This window comes from Salmo trutta, chromosome 29 (assembly GCF_901001165.1).
Source record: "Salmo trutta chromosome 29, fSalTru1.1, whole genome shotgun sequence".
In the NCBI taxonomy this organism is placed as follows: Eukaryota; Metazoa; Chordata; class Actinopteri; order Salmoniformes; family Salmonidae; genus Salmo; species Salmo trutta.
The window spans coordinates 26,861,687-26,877,279 of record NC_042985.1 but is presented as its reverse complement, the minus strand read 5'-3'; the positions used below and the strand labels follow the sequence as shown (position 1 = coordinate 26,877,279).

The 15,593-nt window shown below is 50.0% G+C and overlaps 1 protein-coding gene across 6 annotated transcripts in view; it reads right to left on the bottom strand.

Moving 5' to 3' along the window:
* The window catches only part of LOC115167261 (zinc finger homeobox protein 3-like), a 172,505-nt gene that overhangs the window by 103,065 nt on the left and 53,847 nt on the right, over positions 1 to 15,593 (bottom strand). For 5 of the 6 annotated variants that reach the window (XM_029721498.1, XM_029721500.1, XM_029721499.1 and 2 more), the window contains exons 2-3: positions 1,027 to 3,555; positions 165 to 753 (exon numbers count right to left, since the gene is read on the bottom strand). In XM_029721498.1, the coding sequence (XP_029577358.1) occupies positions 165 to 753; positions 1,027 to 3,519 (3,082 nt within the window). In that variant the 5' untranslated portion in view covers positions 3,520 to 3,555. The remainder of the gene's footprint in view (positions 1 to 164; positions 754 to 1,026; positions 3,556 to 15,593) is intronic. The other variant, XM_029721503.1, reaches the window with a different exon arrangement.

Genomic DNA, 15,593 nt, shown 5'->3' with positions numbered 1-15,593 from the left:
GTTTAAAAATAAACAGCTGGCAGCAGTGAGAGCGATCCCACCCCTTGTGAACTCGTACTGAACTGCAGTCTGCCTTCTCTGTGGTGACCTGAGGCAGTACTGAGGGAAGAGCCAGAATGGCTCCCACTGTTCCACTGTTGCAGAGGCAGACTGAGGGAACTCACCTAGTTGGGGGGCCAAGGCGGCCATGTTGGGGTCCAGGTGGAAGCCTCCCAGCAGGAACTGGGCCTCAGCTCCAGCCGGGTCCATCTTGAGGCCTGGGGGCAGGCTCATGTTCTGGGTCAGGTAGTATTGGTAGAGCTCGGCCTCGGAGGGAGAGGGCATGGCCCCCAGGCCCAGTCGACCATGCTGCATCTGGGTCACATTTTGCTGCAGCAGCATCATGTTGTGCATGTGTTTCTCGCTGGTCATGTGGATGCGTAGGTTCCGCGCCACGTTGGTCTCGTAGTCGCACACCTCGCAGCGCCACGTGGGCTTGCTTTTTGGCTTGGTGGGCGAGGGGGAACCGCAGGGCCCCGTCATGTGAGCAGAGGACTGGGTGGGGTGGTGGTGGTGTGGCGGGTGGTGGGTGCTGGCCTGGGTCACAGAGGGCACGGTCACCACTCCGACCCCTCCAGGGTGCTGGCCAAACACCTGCTGCTCGGCGGAGGGGATGGAGCCTCCGTTCTGCAGGGTCTGCATGTTGTTCAGATGCTTGTCCGACTGCATGTGGATGCTCAGGTTGCCCTTGGTGGTGGTCGAGTAGTTACACACCTAAAAAAATAGAGAGAGGATGTTCATTTTTGTTCATGTTGTAAAGTGGAAATCTTTGTTGCCTCTAACTTATTGTCCATGAAATATAAATCATATCATGACATATTGATTGATATGTCATATCAGTCAACATGTCAACATATCAACATATTTCACATTGTGCTAAAGTTCTATTCAAAGTCCTACCACCTGTCAGTATACTAGTCATTAGGCTGAGGTCAGTACTTCAACTGACTAGGTTGGATCTTCAACTGACTAGGTTGAAGTACTGACCTCGCAGCGGAAGGGCTTGTATCCGCAGGTGTAGCTCTCTCCTCGGGCCAGACGCGGGTGGCTCTGGCCACTGCTGCAGTACACACAGGAGCCACCGGAGTCTGGGTGCTTCTCCTTCATGTGGGCCTCCAGGGTCTGCTGGTACTTGTAATGCCAGTTGCACTTGGGACACTTGAGTGTCTTGCACGAGTTGCGCGAGTGCATCATGGTCATGTGTCCGCCCAGGGACCGCGAGGAGCCCAGAACGGTGTCGCATTTGGGGCATTCCACTCCACTTCCTCCTGGCCCGTGGTTCTGAGGGCACTCACCGCCACCGCCCATTTCACAGGACCCCCCTGGGTGGGGGTGTGGGTGAGAGTGGGAGTGGGCTGAGGGGTGGAGGTGGTGGTGGTGATGGTGCAGGTGGTGATGGTGCAGAAGGGCTCCGCTGTCCTCCTCTCCCTCTGCCGGGCAATCATTTGGTTCAGGAGCTGTGGCACTATCTCGATTGGCACTTTCATCGGCGGCGTCGTTGGAGGCCAGAGGTGAGGAGGTGCCCGCGGCAACGTCCTCACTGCCTCTGCTGGCTGCAGCTGCCATCGCCATGGGGACAGTGGGCCCCTGGCAGTTAAAGCTCAGAGGGAGCTCCGAGGTCCTCCCCCCACCGTCTGCCGCCGAGCCCTCTTCCCTGACAGAGGAAGAAGAAGTGGAAGCTGGGGCTTTGCTGTTGAGGGTGGGGCTGGCTGCAGATGGGCAGGCAGTAGGCTGGAGAGCGCTACTAGGCATTAATAAAGGAGATTTGGAAATGCTTTGGTTTGATACAGCCGGTTCCCCCACTTTTCCACCGCCACTGCTACTGTTACCAACACAGGCCAGCGGAGTTCCTTCTTCCTCCACCTCATCTTCCTCTTCCTCTAATAACAGTTCCTCCTCTTCCTCCGAGCCCCCCTCCTGGCTAGCCAAGCGTAACTTGCCTTCTCGCCCCTCCTTGTCCCCACGCTCCCGCCTGCGGATCCCCTCTTTCCCAGCAGGCCCCTCTGTTCTCCCTTCCTGCTTGGGCAGGGCGTTGGAGTCTTTGGCAGGGCCTGGGGTTGAGGTAAGAGCAGGTGCTTTGGGGTTGCCCAGCCCCCCCAGAGAGAGCAGGGAGCCTTGCTGCTGCTGCAGGCCAGAGGAGTCAGAGTCTTTGTTCAGGAGGGCCTCGCTGCCCCCACTGCTGCTCCCTGCCTCCAGGTGGACCCCACTGAATGTGCCGTAGAAGCTCTGGCCAGGGTTCATGGGGACCATGGTGGAGGGCGCCGGCACAGGAGAGCTCTTGTTTTTTGGTTCCAGGAAGCTAATGAGGGGCTCTTTGTCCTTCCCGATGCCCTGGATGATGGCAGACGCCTTATTGTCCCCCAGCAGCCGCCTCTCGTCCTCACACAGGGTCATGCGGTGGTCGTGGACGGCATGAGTGGCGAAAGATCGCGGGTAGCCGAAGGACAGTTTGCAGAGAAAACACATGAGGATGGGCTTTCCCTTGCCATAGAGGGCCAGCCCATCAAATTTGGAGAAATCCACGTTGTTGGGAACATCTTTGGATACGCAGGACTTCTTGGCAGACCCGTCGCTGTTCAGGTAATCCTTGTTGCTTTTGTGCCGCACATCGAAGACGCGGAAACTGTGCAGGACAGGACTGAGGCCTGCCAGGGTTGAGGTATTGGGGAAACCTTGGTCTGAGGAACCGAACCACTTCCCGAACGACGAGGCTATGTGGAACGTGTTGATGATCTGAGGGTACACCGAGGATGAGGTCCCAGCAGGTTCCCCCGGCTTCCCCGCCACGGGGAGAGAGTTTGTGGGGAGCAGGCCGGACACTGCACCCCCTCCGCTTTGGATCAGCTGGCTGAGACTCTCAACAATGTAGGCCGAGCCGTCCGGCTGGTAGACTATCTCTCCAGCCAGGTTCTCCACATCACTGCTCTCCTCTTCTTCCTCCTCCTCCTCTCCTTCCTCACTCCCGCTCTCCGCCACACCCCTTCGTCGGTTGGGCTGCTGGCGTAGCAGCGTGGGCATGCCCCCTCCTCCAGGAGCTATGGGTACTCCGGGGAAGGGCTGCAGACTTGGGAAACAGCTGTCGATCTCCATCTCATCCAAGTCCTCCAATTCTTCTTCTTCCTCTCCGCAGCTCACTCCCTCCTGCTCCTCGTTGAGCTCCTCGTTGAGCTCCTCGTTGAGCTCCTCGTTGAGCTCCTCTCTTCTGGGGTGCAGCTGGCCTGAGGCGGAGCTGTCGCTGTGGGCCAGGGGTGGGGTCCGGGTGGGATGCTGCTGCTGCTGTGGCTCTCTCACAGAGGGGTAGGGTGCAGAGAGAGACAGGGGCTCCAGGGAAGAGGGCTGGCTGCTGGGAGGGACCTGTGAGTTAGAGTGATCGTTCCAGGTCTGCAGAGGGTAATGCTGCTGCTGCTGTTGCTGGGAGGTGGTGGAGGAGCCGAGCCCATCGTCTGTCCCAGAAACCACGGGAGACTCACAGCTGTCCATGCTGATGCCTACATGAGGTGTTCATCGCATCCAGGCCTGAAGACACAGAGAGAGAAGAGAGAGAGAGAGAGATTGGTAAGAGACTCTAATGGTAATGTATATATGAAAGGACCATGGTTATCAACAAGGACACACACATATGCGCTCTCTTCCTGAGCTTGTACTCCTTTCATAATCATAACCTATAGCATTGTTCTCATCCTAAGTACTTCCATATTTCCCCCTCCCCTAATGCTCTCATCACGTAAAGGGGGATAAAAAGCACCTTCATCAAAGGAACATCTATCTATAGAACCCAGGCGAGAAGAACACATTTAATGTATAGTGCATCGGGTGAGAGCCAAAAGTGTGAGATCTAATTAGGTAAATGACAGAGGGCTCATTATGTTAGATTAGGTACTTAAACACAATACCTGAGACGAGCACTAATAAGTCGTCCCACGATTCATCTTCCTGCCATTTCAGGAAGTTACCATCTTTTATCTTCACCTTCCAAACAACACCCCTAATCTTACATTCTCAAAATCCTACATCCGTTTTTAATTAACTTCCAGTCAGAAAGAGGGAGAAACAGGCCTAACTTAATGGATAAAATAGATTCATTGTGCGATAATTAGACACCGACACAGAAACCACCCATCAAGACATGATACATTTACATAACTAGAGAAGTGAAGGGTACTGCTGATAACTTCACAGCCATTTTACAGCCCTCTCCCTTCCTACTGAAATAAGAGAAATCATGCATAGAAAAACACATCACCCACTCCTCTCTCGTTGAGTGCACACAACGCAGTATGCAACGCAGGTAATTACTTGTATCCTCGCATGCACACTCTCTCAAAGAGGAGGAGAGGAAAAAAGGCTATGTTTTCAGTAAAGCCCAAAATACACCAGCTGGGTTGGGACTAAAATGCAGCTGTGTTTAGATCTGGCATCCACCTCCTCGGTCAGCCTGGTTTCAAACACTCCAGCCATCCTCTGCCTCTGAAAGAATAAATGGGAGCTGTGCTTTCAGGAGCTGGCCATGCCCTGAGCACCAGTGGCCCAGCAATACACAGGCCGCAATTTAGAGTGGCGAGGAGATAAAATGATAGCGCGAGATACTGCTGAGCTAATAATTGTATTAAAGGGATGCAGGCAGCATTGATTAAAGGGGGGCGACCGGGCTGAAACCAATAACTCTGGCCTGCCCTTTAACCCAGCCAGTACTGAATATTACATGAGCAAAGTTTCCCGGCACCATGCTCAGCCCAGCCGCCATGTCCCAGGTGATTAGCACATTCGCTGCCGCCACTTGATTTATTTACTTATTTACTTAGGGATGCAAATTCTAGCTGTGATCAGACAGTGTGTCTCTACCCCACCCCCTATCATATTAACTACAGAGGGCTGGCCCACACTGGAGAGATTGATAATGTCTGCCTCGCTCTTCATTAATGTCTGATAGAAAATACCCCCCCCCCCCCCCCACTCCACCCTATATGCACTTATGCTACTCAAACAACGGGCCGAGTCTTTTAGCATGCACTTTTAGCATGCACTTTTAGCATGCACATTTTGACTGGATTTGCTAATTATGACCGTATGCCCTGACTGGAGGAGTGAATTCTGATCAGGTGTAATTAATTCACATAATTGGTTCGATAAGAAACCCCATATTGTATGTTTAACTGCATTATCTGAGCGTAATGAAGGCAAGGCGGTTGTAGTAGTTGCAGGATCTTCCACTGAAAACAATGAAGGTAGGCAACCATTTTGTGTCAGCCCATGTCCACCTGCTTTCATTGTTTGTACTCCACACAGACAGAGCCACACTGATGACCTCTCTGTTGCTTTGCATTCAGAATGAAAGATAGTAGGCTTATTAAGAGGATTACTTGATCCAGACAGACATGATTTGTAGCTGGCTGCCATATTGAGAGGGGATAGTAACCTGGTCAGTCTGCATTTACTATCGGCTCCATTAATAAGAGAACTCTAGGCGCTCTGCAGACATTTCAACCAAATGGACTGAGGTAAACAAAACCACAGCGAATGAATTCTTTTCTCTCCAAAAATCCATGCCTTGTCTAACAGACAAATAAAATAACTAATTTATTCATTAAATGAAGGACACCTGGATCATATTTTGCAGCTAACTACAAAAAAAGGAACAAACTTTCCTGTGGGTGATTTGTCTAATGAGAAGACGTAGCAATGAGATGAGCACCCATCCTGTCTGAACATGGATCTCCTTCACACCTTTTCCTGTAATCTGTTGTTCCATCAGCCCCTCCTCCAGATTCCACTGCCTGTCCTGACCATGCCCCGAACACTGTGCCCACATCACTACCTGCTACATGGGGCGTCTAGCTAGCCCACAGAGGGGTGGGGTGGAAAAACACACAGCACACCAGCCTAAACTACTACTTTACATCCCTCATTCACTACATTTCTCCAGTTCTTTGTCCAATATCCCTCTATGGCTCTCAGAGTCTAAACAGCAGTGCTAGCATGTAGCTACTGTATAACTGTATGTGTGTGCACTATGCATATATTAGCATCACGCCCTTGTAATGTGTCTAGAGCAATTAGAGTGGGAGAGGAGAGGAGGATGACCCCTGGCCAGTGATGGAGGCTGAGCCGTGGCCTGAGCCAGCTCAGTGTGTCCACTGCTTACTAGAAAACAGGATTGCTCTTTAAAATCAAGATGGTGTAATTCAATAACCTGTGGTGGTTACTGATGTGCAATGGGATTGTCTGGAGTCGGAGAGTCGCAGATGGGCCGGCTGATACAAAGCTATCTCCCTGTTTGTCTTTAGAAGGTCTGCTCGCTAAGCGACACCTGTTTAGAGCAGGAAATGCTTGAATCTTTCAAAGGCACTAAATGAGGGAGATGGACAGACGCGCTGGAAGGGCGAAGAGGGAAGTATGGGGCAAAGTGTCTCTGTGCTATAATAAACACACATTAAAATGATGAATCATGCCAGTAAAGGTAGTACTGCCTGCAGTATGTTAACATTAACGCCCAAGGTTAGGTACTGTACTATGCAAATTACTTGTACTTTTCCTTTGCATATTGGTATCTGAGCTGCTGCTAAAGGAAAACAACAGGATTCCTGCCATAGCCTGTGCTTTCCAACCCTGTCCTTGTGTTGTCCCCATCTCTCTCTCTCTCTCTCTCTCTCTCTCTCTCTCTCTCTCTCTCTCTCTCTCTCTCTCTCTCTCTCTCTCTCTCTCTCTCTCTCTCTCCCTCTCTCCCTCCCTCCCTCCCTCCCTCCCTCACCGGGCCCACTGGGCTGAGAGACAAACAATAAGCAGCCAAAACAAGCCTCAAGTCACAATAAGAGATAATCAGAGGGAAGAAAAGCATGGATTCCTGGACTCTGGGAGAAAGGGAGGGAGGGAGCATGTCCGTACACACTACACAGGGCCTGGCCATAGAGGGCAGTCCTCCCACCCTTCCTCACACCTTTTCTACAGAAGTCAAATGCCAGACCCTCTTTTCTCCTGTCTCTGACTTAGAGGCATAAAAAGCATTATGTTCTCCTCCCCCATCCTAACAAAGCAGATAAGGTTGAGCCTATTGAAAGGGCCCAGGTCCTAATGAACCCTGTCAGAGAGTGGGTCTGGTTGTCATTTTGCAGGGATGGAAAATGAGATAAGTTTTTATTTATGGGCCCTTTCATTATGTGGGATTTACTGGCCAAGCCAGGGAGGAATTAAAGGCTAAGGATCCATCTGATTATAAGCATGCACAATCACCTGCCTGGGGGCCAGGCCTCCAGAGGACCAGGGAGAACCAGGGTCTCCTGGGGAATTAACTCTGGCCCAGCCCCAGCTGAGAACACCCCCATCGGGCTTGGACCTGAACCCCACCTTACCCCCCCCATCTACACCTAGACCCCAGCCTTGCTAGCTGAGGGGATACCTTTAAAAATAAAAATAGCCCCCCTTCATTCACCTCATGAACCCCCCAAAAAGCCACTACACCCCCCCCCCCCCACACACACACTTCATCTCCCATTGTCCTTCAGGAGGGCTGTCTGTGTTCAAGTCTGAGCCATCTCACAGAGCCTCGGCCTGGCCAGCCACCGCAGGGTATGGGTGCTTATTGGAAAATCAATGGTGTAAATGCTAAGCAAGTTACAGGAAAATGTGGGAAGGAAGGCTTCTTATTGATAAATCAGGGAGGGCCTTTGATGTTGCACAGGGGACGTGCTTATTGATGGGGGAACCATTGTAGTCCTCAGGCAGAATGAACAGGGGATCTTCTCCAAGGCTTGCCCCAGTTAATTAACAATGTATGTATGCATACATCTCACTCTTTACCTTAAGTCCATGGTAATGCCCAACATAAGGCCCCTGTATTACCCTTATCCCTAAGCCTTAGATGGTGGGATCTTCCTAAGGGACTGCATTGAGGCACAGGCTGCTTCTCTCCTTCTCGCCGCCTCGGCTTTACACCGGCTGTCCCTATCACCCCCAGACCAATTTCCTCTACTATATACAGTACTAACATCTAGGCCAATTAATTTTTACACAATTAACAAAATATGTTACTGTGCTAATTAAGTATGATTCCTAACACAGTACATCAAAGTGTTTCAAATCAGGCCAGTGTTTGTCTTTTCTCTGTGTACTGTAAACTTCCTCCCTCTCCTCCTCCCTCTCCTACTCCTCCCTGTGAGTGTATAATACAGACACAAGGATGCTCCAGTGCTGCTCCTACTTCAGGAGGCAAAAAGTCACCTCAGGTCGATGGCACTCAGTCTGTAAACAGGGCTTCCCGTAAAATCAATGATCTTCAGTTGGAGCTATCAGTCTGTGGAACAGAAATAGCCGTGTCTGTGTCAAGACCGAGGCTGAGGCTAGGGCTCTGGCTGGGTAGGAGAGAGGGGAGTATATTGGTGGAAGAGGAGGGAGGAGGGGATCAGTGTAGTGTGGCTGGGAGTACTGTACATCAAGGAGCTGATAGCAGGGCTATCTGAGGCATGCTGCATCTGTCATGCCACACCGACTACACCTTCAGGTCCCAGGCTCTGAGGAGAGGATGTGGGCCAAACTACAATTCCCAGCACGCGTCACTGCAGTTACAAAACATTTCTTGCCAAAATTCTGGAACGAGATAAAGATTGGGCCAAAAATGGCCCTGCTGACTACTATATGGCACAGTAAAACACCCTAGAGGTGTACTGGTGTACTGCAGACCATTCTGTATCACAGCATTAATGCCCGTCACCATTCAGCTCTTACACTGCTTTTCTTTGCCCAGATAAAGTATGAACAAATTGAATTTGTAGTGTCAATTGCCTCCTTTGTTCATGGACTCGAAATAGAACCTAGAAAATGCTGTTATCGTTTACGCAACATCATCAGATTCTCTTAATCCATTCTGTGTTGCACAACAGAGGCGAACTGATTTGAACAAAGTGGCAGGGCTGTGATATAGCTCCTGACAGTCTGAACAAAGTAGCAGGGCTGTGATATAGCTCCTGACAGTCTGAACAAAGTGGCAGGGCTGTGATATAGCTCCTGACAGTCTGAACAAAGTGGCAGGGCTGTGATATAGCTCCTGACAGTCTGAACAAAGTAGCAGGGCTGTGATATAGCTTCTGACAGTCTGAACAAAGTAGCAGGGCTGTGATATAGCTCCTGACAGTCTGAACAAAGTGGCAGGGCTGTGATATAGCTCCTGACAGTCTGAACAAAGTAGCAGGGCTGTGATATAGCTCCTGACAGTCTGAACAAAGTAGCAGGGCTGTGAATTAGCTCCTGACAGTCTGAACAAAGTAGCAGGGCTGTGATATAGCTCCTGACAGTCTGAACAAAGTGGCAGGGCTGTGATATAGCTCCTGACAATCTGAACAAAGTGGCAGGGCTGTGATATAGCTCCTGACAGTCTGAACAAAGTGGCAGGGCTGTGATATAGCTCCTGACAGTCTGAACAAAGTAGCAGGGCTGTGATATAGCTCCTGACAGTCTGAACAAAGTGGCAGGGCTGTGATATAGCTCCTGACAGTCTGAACAAAGTAGCAGGGCTGTGATATAGCTCCTGACAGTCTGAACAAAGTGGCAGGGCTGTGATATAGCTCCTGACAGTCTGAACAAAGTAGCAGGGCTGTGATATAGCTCCTGACAGTCTGAACAAAGTAGCAGGGCTGTGATATAGCTCCTGACAGTCTGAACAAAGTGGCAGGGCTGTGATATAGCTCCTGACAGTCTGAACAAAGTAGCAGGGCTGTGATATAGCTCCTGACAGTCTGAACAAAGTGGCAGGGCTGTGATATAGCTCCTGACAGTCTGAACAAAGTGGCAGGGCTGTGATATAGCTCCTGACAGTCTGAACAAAGTAGCAGGGCTGTGATATAGCTCCTGACAGTCTGAACAAAGTAGCAGGGCTGTGATATAGCTCCTGACAGTCTGAACAAAGTAGCAGGGCTGTGAATTAGCTCCTGACAGTCTGAACAAAGTAGCAGGGCTGTGATATAGCTCCTGACAGTCTGAACAAAGTAGCAGGGCTGTGATATAGCTCCTGACAGTCTGAACAAAGTAGCAGGGCTGAGATATAGCTCCTGACAGTCTGAACAAAGTAGCAGGGCTGTGATATAGCTCCTGACAGTCTGAACAAAGTGGCAATCAGAGAGCAGGTAGGTTCAAAGTCTTCCAAAAGGGATCGGAACGTGGCGGCAGAGTGTCTCCTCACGTTTGGAGGGTGCGATGGAAACAGCGGTGTGTAATTAGAAGTAGTTCATTAGCTGTGGGTTAATTACTCAGTTGTGGAGAAAGAGCTGGTGGGGTGGCAAAGCGAGGGGAAGCAGCGAACACACAGCAGGAAGCTCCCAGTCTCCCGCCAATTAGCAGGCAGCATGGGGGGGCCGTTGAGCTGTGGCAGACTGGGAGTACAAATGAGAGAAACCTCACATCATCTCACTCACACCACAGAGAGGGAGAGGGGGAGCAGACTGAATACATTCAGATTAAAAATGCATACTGTTAGACATTGGTTTTCCTCGCTGTGTTGTTTTTGTTAAGCGATCCGTTTGCACGAAAGCCACTATTCTGTTTTAACATTGTATGCAATCACAGTCATTTTTAACTGATCTGTGACCTTGGACTCCAGATTCCGGAGTAGCATGCGAGTTTCTGCAAAGTGTCAGGTAAAATATTTAACAGAAGACACTGTTTTAATAACTACAAAAATAACTTCTTGTTACAGCAGCCGTGAGCTATCTTTCTTTTTTAACAAACCATAGTGGAAGTCGGCGCTGTGTTATTTCCATGCGCTGTCCCCAGTGGTTCGTTTAGATAAAGCTTTGTGTTCAGTAAATGCATAAATTATCTCTGGGATAAAGGTATTGATGTATAATCAGAGATGGGCGATCATGCTCACACCGCAAAAACCTACGTTCGCCCCCAGGCAACCTGGTGCACAGAGCAGGCACAGCATGCGCCACAACACAGCAGGGGGGTCCTGAGTTAGCAGGAGCATGTGTGTGTGTGTGTGTGTGTGTGTAGGCCCTCCTTTACATGCTAACAGAGGCTCACAAACACCAGGCTGATCAGTTAATTACACGTCCACCCTCTCTGCCCCAGTTCAGACAGAAAGACAAGCAGGCTAAGTTGACTGATTAGTGATGGTCTTGTATAAAAAGTACTCCTATTCCATAGCATGCTGTGAACATTTTGTCATTGGGGTTAGGGGGGAATGCAGAGGGACACTGGGGGCATTCCAGAGCCCAGTGGAAAGGTTAGTCTGGCACTAATCAATCAGACAACATCATTCCTACCCATTCCTACCCATTCCTACCCATTCCTGGGAAGATCAGCTTAGAAGAGACTCCCAGAGACAGAGAACAAGAGAGATAAGACAACTCCCTAGTCCAAGCTTCCTCCACTCATCTTTCCAACCAAAGGTGAGCGGGGAAAGGGGGAGATGTTTCTGATCAGGCCCAAGGTCTGAAAGTCTTCCAGGCCCAAGGCCTTCTATTCATTTTCACTAATTATCAAATCTCCCCCTGTTTATATATGAGGGAAGCAGGCCTTCTCTCCAGAGAGGATGGAAGTTAAATGTGCTAACTACAGGCCTTTTGGAGCCTTCAACTTCTCTGTTTTCACTCAGTCCATTTCATTTGGTTGCAACAGGATGAGGGTGGAAAGGGGGGAAAGAGGACTGACCGCGAGAAGCGCAGGACTGTTTTAATGTTATGGGCGCTTAGACGCTTGCAAACGATAGGCAGCCATGTATAGAGCAGGGCTGAATGGAATGAGAGAGGATAGGATCCCACATAGTTGTTCTTAGAGGTGAAGCGCTGATCTGAGGGTGTTTTTACATGCTAAACAGTCTTAGGAAAAGCTGCAGTAAAACTGCTGATCAACTAGATCACATTTTGTTGTAGTTCAACCCCCCCCCCCCCCCCTCCCCCCACACACTCACATTTTTCCTGCAGGCCTGCAGTTAAGGCAAGCCAACCGCGAACACGGTTGTTAAGATAATCAATACCATTGAAATATTAAACCTTAAGAAGCCGCATTATTGATTGGGAGGCCGATGATAAAACTGTTTATTATCATAATCGCAAAGGCACTATGCAAACGTTTTGGAGAGGACTTCAGCTGTCCAGCTACTGGAGACTGGGACTAGACTTCTTGACCTCCGCTACCCCCCAGGCCCTTACCCCCCTCTACCTCCCACCCAGCTCCCCTGTCCTGTACGGCCCATCCTAACCCCCAGGGATTGAGGGGATAGGGGCGGACAAGGAAAAGTCATTACCACACTACTTCTCGTCCCATTAAGGACGGCTGGGTGAAAGTCTGATCAACATACCCAGCCTCTGTTGACAGGGACAGCTCCTGTCCTTCCTCCTCCACCACCCTTACAGCCAACAGTGGCCCAGGCTGGGAGGTCGGTTATTCTGGGCTGCGGCGTGACAGATCCCTAACGGCACCAGGAGCCAGGCATAGCCTAGCCTCCAGTGTGACTGAGGCAGGACACAGGCAACCAGGCCCCACACTGGGGATCAGGGCCTGACAGACTGAGGGGGACAGGGATAACGCGCCTCTAATCCTGGGCCGCTCCATGTAATCAGGAAAACAAATACCTTAGTAATGACCCAGGCCTGCACCTGGTAAAACACAGGGATCGCTGACACCTGGTAAAACACAGGGATCGCTGACACCTGGTAAAACACAGGGATCGCTGGCACCTGGTAAAACACAGGGATCGCTGACACCTGGCAAAACACAGGGATCGCTGACACCTGGTAAAACACAGGGATCGCTGACACCTGGTAAAACACAGGGATCGCTGGCACCTGGTAAAACACAGGGATCGCTGGCACCTGGTAAAACACAGAGATCGCTGACACCTGGTAAAACACAGGGATCGCTGGCACCTGGTAAAACACAGGGATCGCTGGCACCTGGTAAAACACAGGGATGGCTGGCACCTGGTAAAACACAGGGATCGCTGGCACCTGGTAAAACACAGGGATGGCTGGCACCTGGTAAAACACAGGGATCGCTGGCACCTGGTAAAACACAGGGATGGCTGGCACCTGGTAAAACACAGGGATCGCTGGCACCTGGTAAAACACAGGGATCGCTGGCACCTGGTAAAACACAGGGATCGCTGACACCTGGTAAAACACAGGGATCGCTGGCACCTGGTAAAACACAGGGATCGCTGGCACCTGGTAAAACACAGGGATCGCTGGCACCTGGTAAAACACAGGGATCGCTGGCACCTGGTAAAACACAGGGATCGCTGGCACCTGGTAAAACACAGGGATCGCTGGCACCTGGTAAAACACAGGGATCGCTGACACCTGGTAAAACACAGGGATCGCTGGCACCTGGTAAAACACAGGGATCGCTGGCACCTGGTAAAACACAGGGATCGCTGGCACCTGGTAAAACACAGGGATCGCTGGCACCTGGTAAAACACAGGGATCGCTGGCACCTGGTAAAACACAGGGATCGCTGGCACCTGGAATTAGACAAATATTCTCAGAAGAGCATTCTTAAAGGGACACACTCTCTTTCTGGAACACCCTGAAGATGCACGGAACACACACCAACACATCCATGTACACACACGCACGCACACATGCGCACACACACACACACACACACACGCACGCGCGCACAAAAACAGCTATGGACTGTTGAGGGGCTTTGAGCAAAACTAGTGGGCAAGGCCTCATACCTTTAAGTATATTACATAGACACAAGTGGTTAAGCTGTGACAATAAACCAGCTATATAAAGGCCAGGGAAGCTCAGATCTGGTCCACCCACAGGGCTATTTAGGGATATCAGGGGGACAATGAAGGAGGGAGCTGGAGGGTTACATAGAGCTTCCAGGACTAGCAGACAATGGCTGAAGCAGTGCCACCAGATAGACTGAGGGTTCGGGTTAGGCCCAGTGTTTTGTTAAGAGTTTAAACCCGAGGAGGGTGATAAGATAACCCTTTAGATGGCATGCATGTGAAGGCAAAATGACCAAGAAACCTGAGTGGGTGACAGCTGTCTGGGGGTGAGAGCTGAGACCTGGACTAATGTGTGGAGAATGATGTCTAAGGAATGGACACTTAAACTACGATCTCTTTCCACACATCAGAATGAAAGACACGTAGTCATGCAGACTAGCACTGACACACACACACACACACACACACACACACACACACACACACACACACACACACACACACACACACACACACACACACACACACACACACACACACACACACACACACACACACACACACACACACACACACACACACACACACACAGAGAGAGAGAGAGAGAGAAAGCAGAGTAGGGATTAGAGGGTGTCCCAGTGAAACCATTCTATGGAAATTATTTCTTTGCAGAAAAAAGGCATGAAAGCCAATGGTGACCCAGCCTCTAATTCTAGAGCGGTATATCCTGGATAAATAATTAGAGGGTTCCTTTGAAGACCCTGCACAGCCTCTCCATTCACTCTACACTACACATTTGCTAAAGTCATTAATGACAAAGATTTGGAAAGAAAAAAACGAAAAACTTTCCGGTACACAAATACTTATTTTATGAGGCCAGGCCTGAATTCCTTACTGCTTAGTTGAAGCTCTTATGCTGGGAAAGAGCTGTGCTTGTTTTAAACAATAAACCTCGAGGGAGAACTAATTTCTGCAGCTTTCCCCTCCTTTAAAGAATTATGGAGCGTTAATAAAGTTAAAGGAATAATGTGTCCTGTGCTTAAATAGAAGGAAGCGAAGGAGGAGTGTTGGGACACTCAATGTCCGGGCATTTGGAGAAAACAAAGACGAGAGAACAGACCCAGAGTTAGCCAGAAATGTGAAGGCCGCTCCATTTTGAAAGAATAACTCAGGAGTGGGAGTTAGGACTGCCAGGGAGAATTAAAGAGATGCACTAGTGATCCCACTGGCGCGTAATGCCTGGCTATTCTCATATAACACTGGACTACAGCTCCAATTAGGTACCCGTGCTCACACTTAGTGACAGGCTATTTTTACAAGTAGCTATGCAGCTTCCCAGGCTAGTGAGGCTACCCAGGCTCATTCTCACTGGAGACATAAATAAAGAGGAGATGACAGCTGAAATTACAGTCGTCATATCCGGATCCCTTTCATTTTCATCTGCCATTTTCTTGTCTAGTTCCATTTAAATTATGAATGTCACTGGAGAGAGGATACAGCAGTTGGAACAATGAGATGCGCATTGGGACTATATGTCTCTGGAGTCAAGGCCATTCAGCACCTGTCTACCTACAGATGGTACACTTCATCGTTAACAGTGTGGCGTTTTATACACAGAACACTCATAAATCATATCTTTATGCAATCATCGTGTTAGAAAAGGTTCAGAACCTGCCTCATGGTCTACAAGGACAGAAGCCAAGTTAAACTTTGAGAGGTGACGCGCATTCCTTCAGAGCAGAGCAGCGATGATGAACTGTCAACAGAGGAAGAGGGAAGAAAAACACAAAGAGAAAACAAGTTGTTAAGTGTGTAACAAGGTGGCCTGGAGGGCGGCGCTGAAAGAAGCCTCGACGCTCTGCGTTCAGGAGTGTTAGAACA